The sequence below is a fragment of the Neomonachus schauinslandi genome, chromosome 16 (genome assembly GCF_002201575.2).
Source record: "Neomonachus schauinslandi chromosome 16, ASM220157v2, whole genome shotgun sequence".
Taxonomy (NCBI): domain Eukaryota; kingdom Metazoa; phylum Chordata; class Mammalia; order Carnivora; family Phocidae; genus Neomonachus; species Neomonachus schauinslandi.
The window spans coordinates 14,470,346-14,490,002 of NC_058418.1; the positions used below are offsets into that span (position 1 = coordinate 14,470,346).

At 38.2% G+C, this 19,657-nt stretch overlaps 1 protein-coding gene across 1 annotated transcript; it reads right to left on the reverse strand.

Moving 5' to 3' along the window:
• Positions 1-1,702: 1,702 nt before the first annotated feature.
• Positions 1,703-18,791, reverse strand: LOC123326956 (zinc finger protein 585A). Its single transcript, XM_044922197.1, has 4 exons — positions 18,738-18,791; positions 6,717-6,843; positions 6,163-6,255; positions 1,703-4,096 (listed from the first exon to the last, which is right to left on the reverse strand). The coding sequence occupies exons 2-4, from the start codon at positions 6,748-6,750 to the stop codon at positions 2,079-2,081; spliced, it is 2,145 nt and encodes a 714-aa protein (XP_044778132.1). The 5' UTR covers positions 6,751-6,843; positions 18,738-18,791; the 3' UTR covers positions 1,703-2,078.
• Positions 18,792-19,657: the final 866 nt, after the last annotated feature.

Consider the following 19,657-nt stretch of genomic DNA (forward strand, 5'->3'; position numbering starts at 1 on the left):
CACAACCCCACTACTTCCCATTCCCAGTTGTTACCAGTGGACTGACCTGGAGGAACCATTCTGCTGGTTCCAATTTGGCTGCCCAGCACCTAAGTGTTCAATCAGAGGCCACTGCTGCCAGTCTTGGGTCAGACACCTAACTTCCAAGGAAGGTCTGCCCTGTTTGCTCTTAGCCCCTTCATACTATTAGCTTTGGGCCTGTCAGAGCATAAGGAGTGGGTCTACAGGTAAGGGTCTGGGGTGAGGTAAGGTTGTGCATGCTAGGGCAAAGTGAGCAGGCTATTCTGCAATGATTTTGGAGCTCACTATGGTATTTCTGAATCATGGTAAGAAATCCTGGAACACCAAGCATCTATGTGGGATTTCCACTGTATCAGTTTTGCCTTCTTTCAAGTGGCTGGCATCAGACCAAAAGGTTTATGGTGATATTTCAGCTTTAGGGCCAGAAAGGAGGCACAGCCCAGGTAAAAACTAGAGATGAAAAAGCTTGGTGTTTTAGGCAAGTTTGTTCTCCCTGTTGGAGCATCTTATGCTGCAATATAGAAAAGATCAAAGGGAAGTTGTGATGAACAGGGTCAACACTCCACAATGTGCATTTATGGAATGCTTGTTGTTGTCAGGCACAGGTCAAGGCTCACAGTGGTGAACAAAACAGGGAAAAACATTCTAGTGTGGGAGCCATAGACAAGTAAGTAAAATATACAGGGTACCATGGCAGTAAGTGCTATGGAGAAGGATAAAGGATAGAGGGGAGGGGGCCAAAATTTTAAACCAGGCAGGAAAGCACAGGGGCCTCTGTGAAAAGGTGCCACTGGAAGACATGAAGGAGCTAACCACACAGATATGAGGAACTTTGTTCTTCAAAGAGAGTGCAAAGGCCTTGAGACAGGACCAGAACTGATGTGTTTGAGGCACATGGGGAGAGGTGCTTGTGGAGCCCATGGCATGAAGATGGACACAGAGAAGACATGAACAAATGTCAAGGTTTTTAAAATATGAGTTACTGATTTGTTATTATTATAAATGTCAGGTCATTTTGGTCAGCTTTTCATCCAGTCTCCCTTTTGCTGTCATAGTTCTTCTAGCTCATTTGCCTTCCTTAATGACCTGAAAATTCTTACCTCAGAAACTTTCCTGAGGGTAGTAGAGGTTCAGAAAACACTATGTTGGGAGCTAAATGAGGTAATGGCAGTCAGCAGACACAGTGTTTAGCACTAATGCACTTATGGGTGTCAGAAGACAATGTGCTAGGGACTCATGAGGGTCAAAGACACTTTACTGGTAGATGATAAAGGGGGGTTACAAGTCATGATGCTAGAGGATAATGGGTCAACATACACTCTGAGGTTTGTGTCCGTATACATAAAGAACTTTTTTACTGAGTTATCTCTTTCTTGATGGAAATACTCAATGGGGGATGGATACACACAACCACGTTAGATTCAAGAGAAGTATGAAAAAACACCTGAAATTGTCAGACAATGTGTTCTGCAGCAAACATCTCACAGAACTTAGGGTTTGTCACTATTGTATATATTATGTTGTTCTACCATTCAACTTGTTGGCACTTTACCTATTCCACAGTAAACAGGATTATCATTAACACGACATAACATAAACTTTCCTATGCAAAATTTGGTAACAATGTTCCATCATATATATGTTGTCTTTGTTTGTTTGTTTGTTTTTTAAAGTAGGCTCCATGCCCAGTTTGGAGCCCAATGCAGGGCTCAAACTCACAACCATGAGATCAAGACCTGAGCCGAGGTCAAGAACTGGATGCTCAAACGACAGAACCACCCAGGCGTCCCTGTTCCATCGTATTTTTGGTGAGAAGCCTTCTTCTAATCTGTCAAATTGACAAAATTACTTTTTCTTCCAGTATGAATGCCTCAAGGCTTAATGAAGGTAGTGACAATGTGGGAAGGGCCCCCTTCATTCAAGGCTCTTTTCTGTACAGTAATGTGTGACATTTTGATGGGGTATTTCTACTTATGATAATATGCATATTTTTCTGAACAAATTCAATGATGTAAAATCAGACCTGATCTCACTGAGGTTTTCTCATACCATTCCTCTCAAGTGTGAATACTCTGATGGACATTGAGCACAGATTTCTGGACGAAGCCTTTCCCACAGACTACACACTTATAAGGTTTGTCTCCAGTGTGTGTTGTCTGGTGTTTATTCAAATTTGACCTATCTGTGAAAGCCTTCCCACACTCAGCACATACATAAGGCTTTTCTCCTGTGTGAATTCGCTGATGCACTTGGAGTTGTGATTTCTTAGTGAAAGATTTGCCACAGTCATTGCATTCATAAGGTTTCTCTCCAGTGTGAATTCTATGATGTATAATCAACTCTGACTTCTGTCTGAAGGTCTTCCCACATTCAGAACAGATGTAGGGCTTTTCTCCAGTATGAGTTTTCTGGTGTTTACTGAGATTTGACCTGCCACTAAAGGCTTTCCCACACACAGCGCACACATATGGTTTTTCTCCTGTGTGAATTGGCTGATGCACGAGGAGCTGAGATTTGGAGGTGAAGGATTTCCCACAATCACTGCATTCATAAGGTTTCTCTCCAGTATGAATTCTCTGATGAGTAATGAAGTTTGATTTCCGGATGAAAGCTCTTCCACACTCACTGCATACGTAAGGTTTCTCTCCTGTATGAATTTTCTGATGCACAATGAGTATTGACTTCTGGTTAAAGGCTTTCCCACATTCATGGCATTCATACTGTCTTTCTCCCGTATGAATTTTCTGGTGTATATTGAGGTGTGACTTTTGGGTAAAGGCTTTTCCACAGGTACCACATTCATAAGGTTTCTCTCCAGTATGAATTCTCTGATGCGTAATCAAATCTGACCTTTGTGTGAAGGCCTTTCCACATTTGGGACATATATAAGATTTCTCTCCTGTATGAGTTTTCTGATGTGTAATAAGATTTGACCTGTTGGTGAATGCCTTCCCACATTTAGTGCACATATAAGGTTTCTCTCCTGTGTGAATTCGTTTATGTACATGGAGTTGTGACTTGGAAGTAAAGGATTTCCCACAGTGGCCACATTTATAAGGTTTCTCTCCTGTGTGAATTATTTGATGTGCAATCAAGTGAGCCTTCTGGATGAAGGCTAGTCCACATTTCATGCATACATATGATTTTTCTCCTGTATGAATTCTCTGGTGCACTGTGAGTGCTGATTTCTGAGTAAAGGCTTTTCCACAATCCCTGCATTCATAAGGTTTTTCCCCAGTGTGAATTCTCTGATGTATAATCAGTTCTGACCTGTACGTAAAGGCCTTACCACATTCAGTACATATGGAAGATTTCTCTCTAATTTGAACTTTCTTATGTGTAATAAGGTTGGAACTATTATTAAACATCTTCCCATATTCAGTATATATAAAGGGTTTCATTCTTGTGTGAATTCGTTGATGTACCTGGAGTTGTGACTTAGAAATGAAGGACTTCCCACAGTTATTGCATTTATATGGTTTTTCTCCAGTATGAATTCTTCGGTGTGCAATCAAGTGTGTCTTCTGGATGAAGGCCTGTCCACATTCAATACATATATAGGATCGCTCACCTGTATGAATCTTCTGATGCATCTTGAGTGTGGACTTTTGTGTAAATGCTTTGCCACAATCACTGCATTCATGGTGTCTCTCTCCAGTATGAATTTTTTGATGTATACTGAGATCGGAGTTATAAGAGAATCCTTTTCCACATTCACTGCATTCATAAAGTTTTTCTCCAGTATGAATTCTCTGGTGCCTTAAGAGAGAAGATACTTGGAAAAAAGCTTTTCCACATTCACTGCATTTATAGGGCTTCTCTCTAGTATGGGTTCTCTGATGTGTAATGAATTCTGGCTTCTTTACAAAAGCCTTCCCACAGTCAATGCACACATAAAGTTTTTCTCCTGTATGAACTTTCAGATGTACCCTGAGCTGTGACTTCTGGGTGAAGATCTTTCCAAATTCAGCACATTCGTAAGATATTTCCCCAGTATGAATTTTCTGATGTTGAGAGGGTGCTTGTTTATAGCTGAGGATTTTTCCACATTGATTATGGTCCCATAACTTCTCTCCTGTTGGAGAACACTCAGGGTCAGTATAGGAAGAAATTTTACTATCTTCAGTAATCTTATTAATGTTCTTTGATGCACTGTTTCTATAATGACTGTGTAAATCTAAATTATGCTTCAAAGCATTTCCAAATGAGTCACACTGATGGGGTCTTTTTGGTGAAAGAATGTTTTGGCTCACATGAATTATTTTTCTAATGTCCTTATATTCATAATCCTTTGTAGTCAAAATTTTCTTGATGAAAGCAACATCTCTTAAAGATTTGTTTTCTCTTTGCTGATAGCTCTCTATCTGGTCACCCATCTGCCACAATTCTTCTAGAATGAAATACAACAAAATATCACTTGTAGCATCACCTTCCTTCTTAATGTAGAAAGAAGCTTTTTCAGAAATTTTTTGCTGTGATGTTTGAAACCTAAACCCTCCTCAAAGGAGAATGATGTTTTAGCTCAAAGACCAGTTAGCAGAGGCTAGAGGGGAGGGTCATATGGCTCATCCATGTTGAACAGAGAAAAGGGTGAGGGTGAATCATTTGATGAAGAGGCTAGTGACAGTGGCAATAGGAAACATTCTACAATATAATTCACTGGTTAGATTAAATAAACATTATGAACATAAACCACCATGGACAGAAGTGGAAAAAGTAAGGCAAAGAACAAGATATACAGCACAGCAACATTTACATAAATGAATAATACCCCGTCCCTTTAAATTTTAAAATATCCATGCATTAAAAAATATGTTTCCATCATATAAAACAATTGCCTATGGTCAGAAGTGAGATGGGTGTGGGGAAAAAGAAATGGTAATAAATCAAAAAATAAAATACAGGAGTTCCCCCCTTATCTGAAGGAGACATGTTCCAAAACCCTCAGTGGATGCCTGAGTCCTCAGACAGTACCGAACCTAATTTTTTTTTTTTCTTATTCAGTCAAGAACTTTCAGCTTTTCACTTAAAGGATGCACTTTATAGCTTCTCTTTGGCATATCAAAATTGCCACCATCACTACTCTTGTGCTTTGGGGTCACTGTTAAGTAAAATAAGGGTTAAACAGAAGCACTGCAATATCATGAGAGTCAATCTGATAACCAAGATAGCTACTAACTGACTAGTGGTCAGGTACCATTCATAGCATGGATATGCTGGACAAAGGGATGATTCAACTCCCAGGCAGGATGGAGTGGGATGGCAAGAGATTTCATAATGCTACTCAGAAAGGCACACAATTTAAAACTTATGAATTGTTTATTTCTGGAATTTTCCATTTAATATTTTCAGACCATGGGTGACTATGGGTAATTGTAACTGCGGATAAGGTCCAACTACTGTAATAGAGAATCTTTACCCAGACTGATAATGGCAGTGTGCCCTGAATGAGGACCATGATTAAACTCAAACTTCATCATGTGAAGTATAGAAATGAAACAATTACAAAAATCAGCCAATGAGGCAGAGAGACCCCAGTTAGTGTGAAGTCAACCAACACTGGAAGGAAATATCAAAAAAGTCCCCCTAAAGATTAAGAGACAATTACCCCTAAGTCATCAGTTGGGTGAAAGGCATGGGGAATGAGGAAATGAGAAATCTTATGTTAGTGCCTATGGAGAAAACAGGAAGACAGGCTGCTGGGAGTTAATGTTCTGAAGCATCCCATAGTAGAAAGAAAGAAATGACAGAGGACTACCAGGACTGGGAGTGTGTGACTTACAGTAACTTTGAAAGAAAGCAGATCCACAAATGCCTGAATGCATAAAGAATCTTGGACAATGGGGAAGGCAGAAAGAAAAAGAATGTTTGAGAAAAGGAGCATAACCAAGAAAAAAAGAAAACCTTTAATGAGGCAGACTGGCATATGATCCAGATTCTAAAAAGCCAAAGAAGATAATTAGGCGTGATGAAGGCATTTAGTCATTTGAGAGGCCAATGTCAAGGGTCTTCAAGCAATACAAAAAAAGTTAAAGCCTTCCAAAAGAGTCCTCTTAATAGCATTTCAAAGATGCCAGTCTTTCTCAAAACAGCTGAGATTTGCTCCCCTTTCTCCCATCTGTCTAAGTCACACTCACTCACCTGGACAGCTCTGATGTGGGCTCTCACCCTGCAATGCCCATGGCTCCTTTCCTTGCTCCAACATGAAAACTTCTGGTTGGGGAACTTCATACCCTGTTTGTAAGAAATGATAAAGGACTGGATCAGCTAATTATGTTTCAAAGCACAATCAATAAAGTCTTGTTCAATGAAGTTTTGTTCTTCAGGAATGTAACCATGTATTTCCGGGAACAGAGTAATATTCAGAATGCCCAAGGGGATAAAGAATCCTAGACAAGGGGCACCTGGGTGGCTCAGTCAGTTAAGCGGCTGCCTTCAGCTCAGGTCATGGTCCCAGGGTCCTGGGATCGAGCCCCGCAACAGGCTCCCTGCTCGGCAGGAACCCTGCTTCTCCCTCTCCCACTCCCCCTGCTTGTGTTCCCTCTCTTGCTGTGTCTCTCTCTGTCAGATAAATAAATATTAAAAAAAAAAATCCTAGACAAATCAAAGACAAAACCATCATACTTCAGATGTCTCACAGCATTCAGCAACTGAGAATGGAAACACTCTGTGTGGACCCAAGTGACTGTGCTTACCTACAGAGAGCAGGTGACTGTAGGTCTCCAGCATCACATCCCGGTACAGGTTTCTCTGAGCAAGGTCTAGATGCTGCCACTCATCTCTGCTGAAATCTACAGCCACATCCCTGAAGGACACCGATCCCTGTAAGGGCACATTCCTGTTCAATATGAATAATCAGCTTTGGGGGATGGAGAGACTATATTTAGGAATATGGAAAGTGGGTTTTGTTGTTAATTTATTTCCTCTTTTTTTTTTTTCATTTTAAAAGATACATTTATTTTATTTCATTTTTTTAAAGATTTTATTTGACAGAGAGAGCACAAGCAGAAGGAGAAGCAGGCTCCCTGCTAAGCAAGGAGCCCAATGTAGGACTCAATCCCAGGACCGTGGGATCATGACCTGGGCCGAAGGCAGCCACTTAACCAACTGAGCCACCCAGGCATCCCAAGATATATTTATTTTAGAGAGAGAGAGAGAGCACAAGAGTGGGAGGGTCAGAGGGAGAGAGAATCTCAAGCAGACTCCATGCTGAGTGCAGAGCCCGACGTGGGGGTCGAGTTCATGACCCTGGGATCATGACCTGAGCCAACACCAAGAGTTGGACGCCCAACCGACTGCACCATCCAAGCGCCCCTACTTCCTCTTTTTAAAAACTCACCTCCCATTTCCCTAACATTGTATTATGGAAGATTTTGAACATACAGAAAATTTTAAAGAATCTGCACAGTGAAAATCTGTATACCCACCACTCAGGATCTATCATTAACATTTTGTTTTCACACATTTATCCATCCTTTCTATCCATCCATCAATCCATCTTACTTTTATACAGTTCAGAGTAAACTGTAAATGCCAGTATACTTTGTCCTAAATACTTGAGAATGCAAATCATTAACCTGAGTGTAATATTTGTTCACCTTTCTTAAGGTAAAATTTACTCACAATGAAATGTACAAATCCACAATATACCATTTGAAGTTTTGATAAATACATATACCTGTTTAATACAGGAACTTTTAAAAAATGGTATTTTTTACAGAGTGCATATTGAATATCTAGTTTTACACAATATTTTGTAGAAGAAAGAAATCCAATAAAGAATTTCTGCCATTTTTTCTATACTATAGTTAATTACTTTTCAAAACTGAAAAATGAAATAGGCTCTTTTAGTTTTCTAGCAAGTGGATGAATAATTTGTGATACAGTTTCTGAACAATTTAGGACCAGTCAATATGCTAATCCTGGGAAAAAAGAAATGAATTGTTTCTAATCTTCTAGCAACTTAAAAGTCCTAAGATTTAAAAGAAGGAAAAAAGAAGACACAAGTTCACTAAAGTGTCAAAAAGTAAATCTCTTTAGAACACACTGAGGACCCAAAAAAGGAAAAGGTGTATTTGACATGGGGCAGTAAGTTTTTATTAGTTGAATTTAAGTTGAAAGATGGTAAGTGTAGGATGCCTGGGTGGCTCAGTCAGTTAAGCATCTGCCTTTGGTTCAGATCATGATCCCAGGGTCCTAGGATCGAGTCCTGCATTGGGCTCCCTGCTCAGTGGGGAGTCTGCTTCTCCCTCTGCACCCCCCACAACTTGTGTGCATACTCTGCTCTCTCTTGCAAAAATAAATAAATAAAATCTTAAAAAAAAAAAAGAAAGATGATAAGTGTAATACAAAATGGAGGGTAGGGAAGGTCATTTCCCAAAGAAGACAAACTTGTGAGGAGATAGGAAAATACATGATGACTTTGGGGAATACTAAATAGCTCTATATAATGGAGAGAAGTCTGCATGTCATGAGAGGAAGGTGGTTATGGAAAACAGTTTGATCACAAAACAAGTAAGGATTTTTTACTTTCAGTAAAGGTAATTAATTAGATTTATATTAATTTTTTTCATATAAGATCCCTATTGCAGGATAACCAAATAAATGATGAGGAAAAGTTTCTTACAGAATGATTCTAGCTAATAAATGAAGACATTAGAACAGAATTAGAATATCATAATTTTGTAATTCCTATGAAATAATGAATTTATTCAGTAATCATTAGTGATTGCTTAACTGTTTCAAGTGAAAGGCTGAGGAGAGGGATGCCTGGGTGGCTCAGTCAGTTAAGCGTCTGCCTTCGGCTCAGGTCATGATCCCAGGGTCCTGGGATCGAGTCCCACATCAGGCTCCCTGCTCCATGGGGAGCCTGCTTCTCCCTCTGCCTCTGCCTCTCTCTCTCTCTCTCATGAATAAATAAATAAAATCTTAAAAAAAAAAAAAAAAAAGAAAGGCTGAGGAGTTTACAGTGGATGGACCAGCTAATAACATCTACATCCAACGATCAATTTTAACATTACAAAAGAGAGAACCAAAAATTATGTGCCTCCTGAAATGATATAGTAACTGATTTCATTACCATCAAGTATTCTTATCAAAGAAAAAGAAAAATCCAACCTGAATCTTCTAACCCTCCAGATCAAACAAATCATCCATAGATAAAATGAAAGAAGAACATATGGAACAATGTAAGACGGAAATGTCAGCTAAATCCGGAAGGCAGCAAATGGCCCATTTCTTCAAAAAAATAAATTACAATAGAAAAGATAGTGGAAGGGAATCTTTTCTTTATTAAAAGAGACTTTAAGGGGTGCCTGGCTGGCTCAGTTGGTAGAGCAGGTGACTCTTGATCTCAGGGTAGTGAGTCTGAGTCCCACACTGGGTGTAGAGATTACTTAAAAATAAAATCTTAAAAAGAAAAAAGAATTAAGAGTCATACTAACTAAATGCAACTTGTAGACTTTGGCCCTTCACTAAAACAAACTACCTTAAAAAGACATTTATGACATATTTTAAAAAACTCAAACAATAACCAGGTACAGGATGATATCTAGGAATTACCGTTGTTTTAGGTGTGATAATGACATACTAGTTATGTTAAACAAAAAGAAAGAAAAAAAGAATTCTCATCTCTTAGAGATACATGTCAAAGTATCTGCAGATAAGATAGGTGTTTGGGATTTGCTTTAAAATAATCCAGCAGCTGGGCGCCTGGGTGGCTCAGTTGGTTAAGTGACTGCCTTCGGCTCAGGTCATGATCCTGGAGTCCCTGGATCGAGTCCCGCATCGGGCTCCCTGCTCGGCAGGGAGTCTGCTTCTCCCTCTGACCCTCCCCCCTCTCATGTGGTCTGTCTCTCTCTCTCTCATTCTGTCTCAAATAAATAAATAAAATCTTTAAAAAAAAAAAAAAAAATAAAATAAAATAAAATAAAATAATCCAGCAGCTAAGGGGGCAGGAGGGTTGTTTTAGGTGGAATTAGAATGGCAGAATATTGATGACTACTAACATTAGGTGGTAAGCAAAACAGATACAAGGGCTCCTTAAACTACTCTCTTTACTTTTGTATACATTTACTTCTTTTCATAATAAAATATTTTTTAAAAACATGATCCTCCATATTAAAAAAATTTAATCTGTAAATGCATAATTGAAGGAATTCTTACCTAGAGTCATAAACATTTATTTTTAAATATTTTATTTATTTATTTGACAGAGACACAGCGAGAGAGGGAACACAAGTACGGGGAGTGGGAGAGGCAGAAGCAGGCTTCCCACAGAGTGGGGAGCCCGATGTGGGGCTCAGTCCCAGGACCCTGGGATCATGACCTGAGCCAAAGGCGGACACTTAACGACTGAGCCACCCAAGTGCCCCGAGTCACACATTTAAAAAATAAAGGATTATAGGAGGGGCGCCTAGATGGCTCAATCAGTTGAGTGTCCGAGTCTTGGTTTCAGCTCAAGTCATGATCTTGTGGGTTATGAGATGACGTCCCATGTTGGCTCTGTGCTCAGTGGGGAATCTGCTTGGGGGGTTCTCTCCCTCTGCCCCTCGCACTCACTCACACACTCCCTCTCTCTCAAATAAATAAATAAATCTTTTAAAAAAAAGGATTATAGGGAGCTGAATACCCACACTCAGCAATTTATAGAAACAGTAGATAGGAAATAATGATATAAAAGAACAAACAATAGGATCTAATCAATATTTATAGACTACTCCAACTAACAACAGTGAAGTAGACATTCTTTTCAAGCACCCATTGAACAATGACCAAGACAGACCATAACCTAGCCTGTGAAACAAATCACAACAAATTTAAAAGAATTCAAATAATACATAGCATCTCTGACCATAATGGACTCAAATTAAAAAGACAACAGAAAAATCTGCAAAGGAATTATATTACAAAATAGTAATAAAAACTATCTGGAAAGCCACAAAACATTTGGAAATTAAAAAAAACATTTCTAAATAACCTGTAAGTCAAAGAGGAATTCTCAAAAGAAAATTCAGAAAATACACAGAACTGAAAGTGAAAATACATTGTATCAAAACCTTTGGGATGCACATAAAGCAATGCTGAAAGAGAAATCATAGCACTAAATGCTTTCATTAGAAAAGCAGAAACAATCTAATTAAAAAATGGGCAGAGGTGAATAGACATTTTTCCAAAAACATATAGGAAGCCAACAGGTACATGAAAAGGTGCTCAATATCACTAAACATTAGGGAAATGCATATCAAAACCATAATGAGATACCTTATACCTGCCAGAAAGACTATTATCAAAACAAAACAAAAAACAAGTAACAATTACTGATGAGGAAGTAAAGAAAAGGGAAGCCTTGTGCACTGTAGGTAAAAATGTAACTTGCCGGGGGCGGGGGGGGGGGTTGGTGCTCAGTTGGTTAAGCGACCAACTCTTGACCTCAACTCAGGTCTTCATTGCAGGGTCATGAGTTCAAACCCCATGTTGGGCTCCATGCTGGGTGTGGAGCCTACTTAAAAAAAAAAAAAGTAAACTGGTGCAACCACTGTAGAAAACAGTATAGAGGTTCCTCTAAAAACTAAAACTAGAACTACTATATGATCCAGCAATTCCATGTCTGGGTATTTATCCAAAGGAAATGAAAACAAACACAAAAAGATAGGTGCCTGGGTGGCCCAGTCGGTTAAGCATCTGACTCTTGGTTTTGGCTCAGGTTATGATCTCATAGGTTTTTTTGGGGTTATGAGATCAAGCCCTGCATTGGGCTCTGCGCTCGGCATGGAATCTGCTTGGGATTCTCTCTCCCTCCCTTATTTATTAAGTAAATAAATCAAAAAAGATATATGCATGTTTACTGCAGCACTGTTCATAATAGCCAAGACGTGGAAGCAACATGTGTCCATCAATTGATGAATGGATAAAGAAAATGTGATACATACACACACACACACACACACACACACACAGGAATATTATTCAGCCATAAAAAAGGAAAGAAGTCTTGCCATTTGTGACAGCATGGATGGACCTAGAGGATATTATGCTAAGAGAAATAAGTCAAAGAGAGAAGTACAATTAGCATATGATCTCATTTATATGTGAATCTCAAAACTAAAGAGAACAAAATAAAAAAACAAAAGTCACAGACACAGAGAACAGGTTCGTGGTTATCAGAGGTGGGGGATGGGTAGTTGGCAAAATGGGTGAAGGCAGTCAAAAAGTAAACTTCCAGTTATAAAATAAATATGTCATGGGGCTATAATGTTGCAGCATGGTGACTATAGTTAGTAATATACTGTAATGTATAAAGTTGCTAAGAGTAGCTTAATCTTAAAAATTTTCATCACTCACACAAAAAATTATAACCATATGTGATGATGAATGTTAATTAGACTTATTGTGGTGATCATTTCACAATATATACAAATATCATATTATGTTATATACCTGAAACTAATATAATGTTATATGTCAAGCATAAAGCAATAAAATAAAGGGGAAAATTGTTAAATCACTAAACTAAATTCCTACCTCAAGAAACTAGAAAAAGAGCAAAACAGACTCAAAGCAAGCAGAAGAAAGAAAGTAATAAAGAGCAGGTATCAATGAAATTGAAAACAAAATTAAAAAAACAAGAAAAATCAATAAAACACAATCCAGTTATTTGACAAAAATCAATAAAATTGATAAGCTTTCTTGATTGACCTAATAGTCAACAGACTGGCAAAAATAAAAAGATGATACAAATCACCAATGTCAGGCACCTGGGTGGCTCAGATGGTTAAGTGACTGCCTTCAGCTCAGGTCACAATCCCAGGGTCCTGGGATTGAGTCCCACATCAGGCTCCCCCTGCTCTGCGGGGAGCCTGCTTCTCCCACTGCCTCTGCCTGCCACTCCCCTGCTTATGCTCTCTCTCTCTTTGTCAAATAAATAAATAAAATCTTAAAAAAAAAATCATCAATGTCAGTAATGAAATAAATATCAATACAGATCCAGGGGTGCCTAGGTGGCTCAGTCGGTTAAGCATCCAACTCTTGGTTTTGGCTCAGGTCATGATCTCAGGGTCCTGGGATCAAACCCTGCATCAGACTCCGCACTCAACTCAGAGTCTGCTTGTTCCTCTCCCCCCCATTTCTCTGCCCTTTCCCCCACTCATGCTCTCTCTCCAAAATAAATAAATAAAACCTTAAAAAAAAAAACAACAACAGATCCAGCAGCCATTTAAAGGAAAATAAGAGACTATAAAAACTCTATGCTAATAGACCCAAAAATGTAGAAGAAATGTACCACTTCTTCAAAAACCACAAACTACCAGAAGTCAGCTATTAAGGAATAGAAAAGATGATGATCCTATAACCATTAAATTAAATTCTTAATTTAAAAGTTCCTGAAAAAAAGAAATCTCCAGGCCCAGATAGTTTTACTAGAGGATTCTACTAAATATTTAAAGAAGCATTAGTCTCATTTTTACACAATCTCATCTAGAAAATAAAAGAGAATACTTCCCAACTAATTTTGTGAGGCCAGCATTACTCTGATATCAAAATTAGACAATGACAGCACAAAATAGAATACTACAGGACAATATATCTCATGAACTTAGATGCAAACATCCTCAACAAAACATTAACAAGTTACAACCAGTAATGAACAAAAAGAATCATGCACCACCACTGTATCTTGCAATGCCCTTTGAGGATCTAGAATTGTTTCAAAATAAATAAAAAGACTTAAAAAATATACTGAAGAAGGTGTATTCTCAAAACAGAACATTTCAGAATAGGCATGAGTGGAAAGTCGGTCATGAGGCCCCTGCACAATTCATGTGAGACAATATGAATTTCTTACTTACCTAAAGTTAAGGCTGGAGTAGTAAAGCTATAGAAGGGATTGATATTAAGGAGATAAAATTGACATCAGGTGTGAAGGTGAGAAAAAGGGACTCAATTATCAGTTATTCAGTACAACTGTTGATTTGTACATATTGAAATTTAGGTGATAAGACATATACGAGGATGTACGCTAAGTAGTTGAATAGAGAGCTAGCATGGAGATGAAGATTCAAGAGTTGTATGTACAGAGCAGGCCACTGTATTCAGGAGAGGGAAAGAGCATACAGGGAGGACAAGGATAGACAAAGTATATCTGTATCTGTGGAAAGTATATCTTAGATATCTGTGGTTTTTAATGTCTAAAATTACGATTTTTTTTAATTTCTTCATTTAATTGTGGTCACAGATGATAGTTTGTTTCTTTGTGATTTGTTGATTCTGTTTATGAGGCTTAAAACATTGTCATTTCTTTGAAAATGTTCCGTATATACTTGCAAAGAATACATGAGCTCCGATTTTTCTCTTTCACACACTTGGATACTGATACCCTACATATACCAAAACCCCAGCCCTCAAACCCAATGTCATCAGAATTTAATGGGGAATAAAGAAGATGTCATATTAGTAGCTTTGACTCCTTACCAAATGAGCTTTTTTTTTTTTTTTTTTAAAGATTTTATTTATTTGACAGAGAGAGACACAGCGAGAGAGGGAACACAAGCAGGGGGAGTGGGTGAGGGAGAAGCAGGCTCCCTGCAGAGCAAGGAGCCTGATGCGGGGCTCGATCCCAGTACCCTGGGATCACGACCTGAGCCGAAGGCAGACGCTTAACGACTGAGCCACCCGGGCGCCCCTAACAAATGAGCTTCTTATAAACAGTTTGTCCAGGAAAAAATCTCCTCATTCAAAGATAATAATAAACATCTCCTGATGTACAAAGATACTATAGCAAAAAGAATGAGAGAAAAAAAAGAAGAAATTAAAAGGAACATGCTAGAAATAAATTACCACAATACAGAAGAAAACACATTCACCATGATTTCAAGGAATTCACTAAAACAATTAACTACCTAAAATAAATAGGAATCTAAGAGTCCAAGGAAGAAATAATGGGCAAATAGCCTAAAGAAAATGGTTATGTAAATTTTTAAAAAATAAATTGGCAGAAGTGAAGTGAAAGTGAAGTGAAAATGAACAAGCAATACAGAAATGGGAGGTCTCTCTGAAAGCAATAAAACACCATGTGAAAACACAAAAAGTGGCAAGGAGCAGATTAAGACAAGTGAGCAACATGAAATGGAAATAAGGACTTTTAAAGGAAAATAGAATATAAAAAATAGAGTTCAATAAAAACATCTAACAAACAGGGCGCCTGGGTGGCTCAGATGGTTAAGCGTCTGCCTTCGGCTCAGGTCATGATCCCAGAGTCCTGGGATCAAGTCCCACATCGGGCTCCCGGCTCAGCGGGGAGCCTGCTTCTCCCTCTGACCCTCTCCCCTCTCATGCTGTTTCTCTCTCGCTCGCTCTCTAAAAAATAAATAAAAATCTTAAAAAAAAAAAAAAAAAACATCTAACCAACAAAGAATCCTTGAAGTGGAAGCATAGAACTTCTATCATTAGTCACAGTATAAATTTAATAGATATTGTCTAAAACAAGAGATTAAAAGATTTAGTTAAAAAAAAAAGAGAGAGAGGCAAACGATAAGAGACTCTTAACTATAGAGAACAAACTGAGGGTTGCTGGAGGGGAGGTTGGCAGGGGATGGGCTAGATGGGGGATTAAGGAGGCACTTGTGATGAACACTGGGTGTTATATGTAAGTGATAAATCACTAAATTCTGCTCCTGAAACTAATACTACACTATATGTTAACTAGCTAGAATTTAGATAAAAACTTGAAATATTAAAAAAAAAAGATTGAGTTCAAGATGTTAATGTGACAAAGATCATATTAAAAGAACCAACCATACAGAAAAGAATCCAAACCTTCCAAATTACCAGAACGGACACAGAACCAAAGTAAAAATACAGAGTATAAGGTGAAAGCTATATAAAAGAAGTATCTTTATCAGAAATGTATGTAAAATACATCTTTCCAAACTGCTGTACAGAAAAAGTGCACAAGGACTCCGAAGGATGACAGTAAAAGGATGAGCAAAAGACATATCTGGAAATGCCAATAGAAAAGAAACAAGAAACTCCATCTTAATATTAGATAGAGCTGAATTCTAGGGAAAAATTATTAAATATAACAAGGACACAATCCAAAATTAATTTCAGATGTCATGACTATCATCACACCAAATTTCATAGCATCGAAGTTTATGAACAGAAACTACAGATATAGATAGAAATATATTTGTGGTGGGAAACAGTATCTCTCAGCTCCAACAGATAAAGTAAAAACAAAAAACACACTGTACAAACGTCATAACTACATAAGATAGCTTATTGGTAAGACAGCAAATTCTGTATCCTAAAAAATTCATATGCCTATATAACATTCAAAAATATTAAACATAAAATTTGCACACACACACACTTTACACAAAACTTAACATTTCACGAAGCAGAATAAAATCAGTGCAAATAAATCTCTCCAAAGCTGCATCCTAATTTTATTAAAAGTAGAATTAGCTTAAATAAAAATCTTAATACCTAAAAGTGAAAATGTGGTAAATAGTAATTTACGATTTGGTGAGAAATTTATTTATTTATTTATTTTTAAAAGATTTTATTTATTTATTTATTTGAGAGAGAGAATGAGAGAGAGAGAGCATGAGATGGGGGAGGGTCAGAGGGAGAAGCAGACTCCCCGCTGAGCAGGGAGCCCGATGCGGGACTCGATCCCGGGACTCCAGGATCATGACCTGAGCCGAAGGCAGTCGCTTAACCAACTGAGCCACCCAGGCGCCCCGATTTGGTGAGAAATTTAATATGTTCCTAGAAATTCATCCACTCCATCTAAATTTTATATTTATTTGCATAAGACAAATTATTTTTCTAAATTATTTCTGAACACTGTTTTGCTGTATATCTTATCTTTTGATATATAGCATTTTTATTATTTTTGAGATATTTTATTATTTTAACTTTGGAGTGGACTGCTAAATGAGGAAATAATGTCTCTTTCACATGTGTCCCTATGATAAACCCTATTTGGCTATTGTTTTCATGTACTCTTGAATTCAGTTAGTTAATACATTTATGACTTCTGCATCTATGTTCATAATTTCGAGTTCTTTTACTGTTCTTGATAGGTTTGGGCATCAAGATTCATATAGTAAACAAAATAAAACAAACACCACAAACAAGGTTGGGAATAACTTTAGATCATCATCTTTACCCGAAACTTTGGCATAAAGATCAACTATTAATCCACATGATGTTTTCCATCATATTTGACTGTATAGGAAATGTTTGATAAACATTTTAATTTCCTCAAGGGCTTCTGAACCATCTGTATTTACCAATTTTGACATTTATATTTTGTAAAACTGTATCCCTTTTGTTTAGGTTTTCATATTTTTCTATGATTTTGTATAATATTCATTCAAGATTGTTTTAATCTTTGATAAAGCAGTAACCATCTCTCCTGTTTTGTTACATACTTCCAGTGTATCTTTACTCCCTGTTCTTGATCACCACCACATTCAGAAGCCACTTATGCTTCTGTCAGACATCTTCATCAATTATGTTTGACTCTACGTGACTAATTTCTTCCCTTATTTTATTGTTATTTTCTAGGCCTTATTGTTATTTTATATTTATTGAATTCTTTTTTTTCTAAAAAGATTTATTTGAGAGAGAGAGTGAGAGAGAGAGAGAGAGCACAAGAGGGGGGAGTGGGAGAGGGAGAAGCAGACTCCCTGCCGAGCAGGTAGCCCGATGTGGGACTCGATCCCGGGACTCCAGGATCATGACCTGAGCCGAAGGCAGTCGCTTAACCAACTGAACCACCCAGGCGCCCTATTTATTGAATTCTTTTTCTAACTTCTTCAGTTCTAAGTGTTACTCATACCTTAGGTCTTTTCTCCCCCAAACTTCCAGGATTCCTTAAAAAGGCATTTAAATTTGTATTTTTTCCCCTCTATCTATAGTTTAGCTTTGCACACAAGCTTTAAAATGTAGTTCTTTATTTAACGGAAATTAAACTCAAGGAATTTTCTAAGATCCTTTATGGTTTTCCCTTTAAAGAATATTTATGTAGGAAAAAATTTAAAGTTTTCAGATATGAGGGTTTCTTTTGCTAGCCTTTTACTTTTTTTAAACTGTTTTTTAAAAATTGTAAAATGTACATAAAATTTACCATTTTAAAATGTATAGTTCAGATATTAAGTCTATTCCCAAAGTTGTGCAAAAGTCTTTTACTTCGTATTTCTAATTTAATGCTCTTGGTTAGAGAGTAAAATCAACATTATAGCAAGGTTTCATATTTTTTGTCTGCCTGAATTAATGTTTTTGGAAGTAGTTCATAAAATAGATCAATGGAGAACCAACATCTAAAAAACAAATTTTAAAAAAAGAAGAGAAATATTTATGTGGGGAGAAACAGTTTAAGAAGAAATAGAGAAATACTTTGAGAATTACGCACAAAAACGATTTCTAATCAGGAATCTTATCCTCGGCCAAAGATCAGCATAGCATGAGGACAAAATAAAAGGCAGTTTTGGACATTCTACTTCTCCACTGTCATACAGTTGGCCTCTAGATGTGGAGACACCCATGTGTTGCTCATTCTTGGCAGAAAAGATCAAGATTTGCTTCGGGGAAGTAAAGGAGTCTGGTTGCTTCCTGTGACCCACCTGCTGCTGCCCAGAGGCTCTGGTGACATATCAGAGGTATCTACTCGCAGGATAAATTCCCTACCCCCTGGGATTCTTCCTTCTCACCTCGTATGAATTATCACATTCCTCTGGAACCTGGACCAGGGATTTCTGGGGAGAGGTCCGATTAGCTGACATGATCAGGGTAGGTCTCAAACTTTATTCTCTCAGGAGCCTAAAGCTTTGTAGACATCTGTAAACTCAAGCAGAGCTGCTGGAGAAAGGCAGGCTGAAGTCTGGAAGATCTAACCCAGGAGCTCCCCAGAGACACCAAAAAACCTAGAACGACAATGTCCACACAGTCAGATACTAGATATTCATCACACAAACCTTTCCTGTGAACACCAAGGTGAAGTTCCCTGAGCTAGACACACAGAGCAGAGGCTCTCAAACTTGAGTGTGGATTCAAAACACTTGGGGGGGCGCCTGGGTGGCTCAGCCGTTGGGCGTCTGCCTTCGGCTCGGGTCATGATCCCGGAGTCCTGGGATCGAGCCCCGCATCGGGCTCCCTGCTCTGTGGGAAGCCTGCTTCTCCCTCTCCCACTCCCCCTGCTTGTGTTCCCTCTCTCTCTCTGTCAAATAAATAAATAAAATCTTAAAAAAAAAAACAAAAACACTTGGGACTTCTTAGAATACAGTTAAAATTCCTCAACCGGGACGCCTGGGTGGCTCAGCCGTTAAGCGTCTGCCTTCGGCTCAGGTCATGATCTCAGGGTCCTGGGATCGAGCCCCGCATCGGGCTCCCTGCTCCGCGGGAAGCCTGCTTCTCCCTCTCCCACTCCTCTTGCTTATGTTCCCTCTCTCACTGTGCCTCTCTCTGTCAAATAAATAAAATCTTTAAAAAAAAAAAAAAAAAAAAAGGTTTAAAATTCCTCAACCTCACTGCAAGTTTCTGATTTAATAGGCCTTGGGTAGCAATTGTCTTAGTCTAGTCAGGCTGCTATAATAAAGTACCACAGACTGGGTAGCTTATAAACAACAGAAAT

Bases quoted from the DNA above. Each gene is read 5' to 3' on its own strand.
- LOC123326956 (XM_044922197.1), bottom strand. From the start codon at position 6,750: ATGCTGGAGACCTACAGTCACCTGCTCTCTGTAG. The intron at 6,256-6,716 runs GTAAGCACAGTC...TCTTACAAACAG, and splicing joins CAGTCACCTGCTCTCTGTAG to GGTATGAAGTTCCCCAACCA. The intron at 4,097-6,162 runs GTGAGTGAGTGT...GTTCTCCAACAG, and splicing joins CCCACATCAGAGCTGTCCAG to GAGAGAAGTTATGGGACCAT.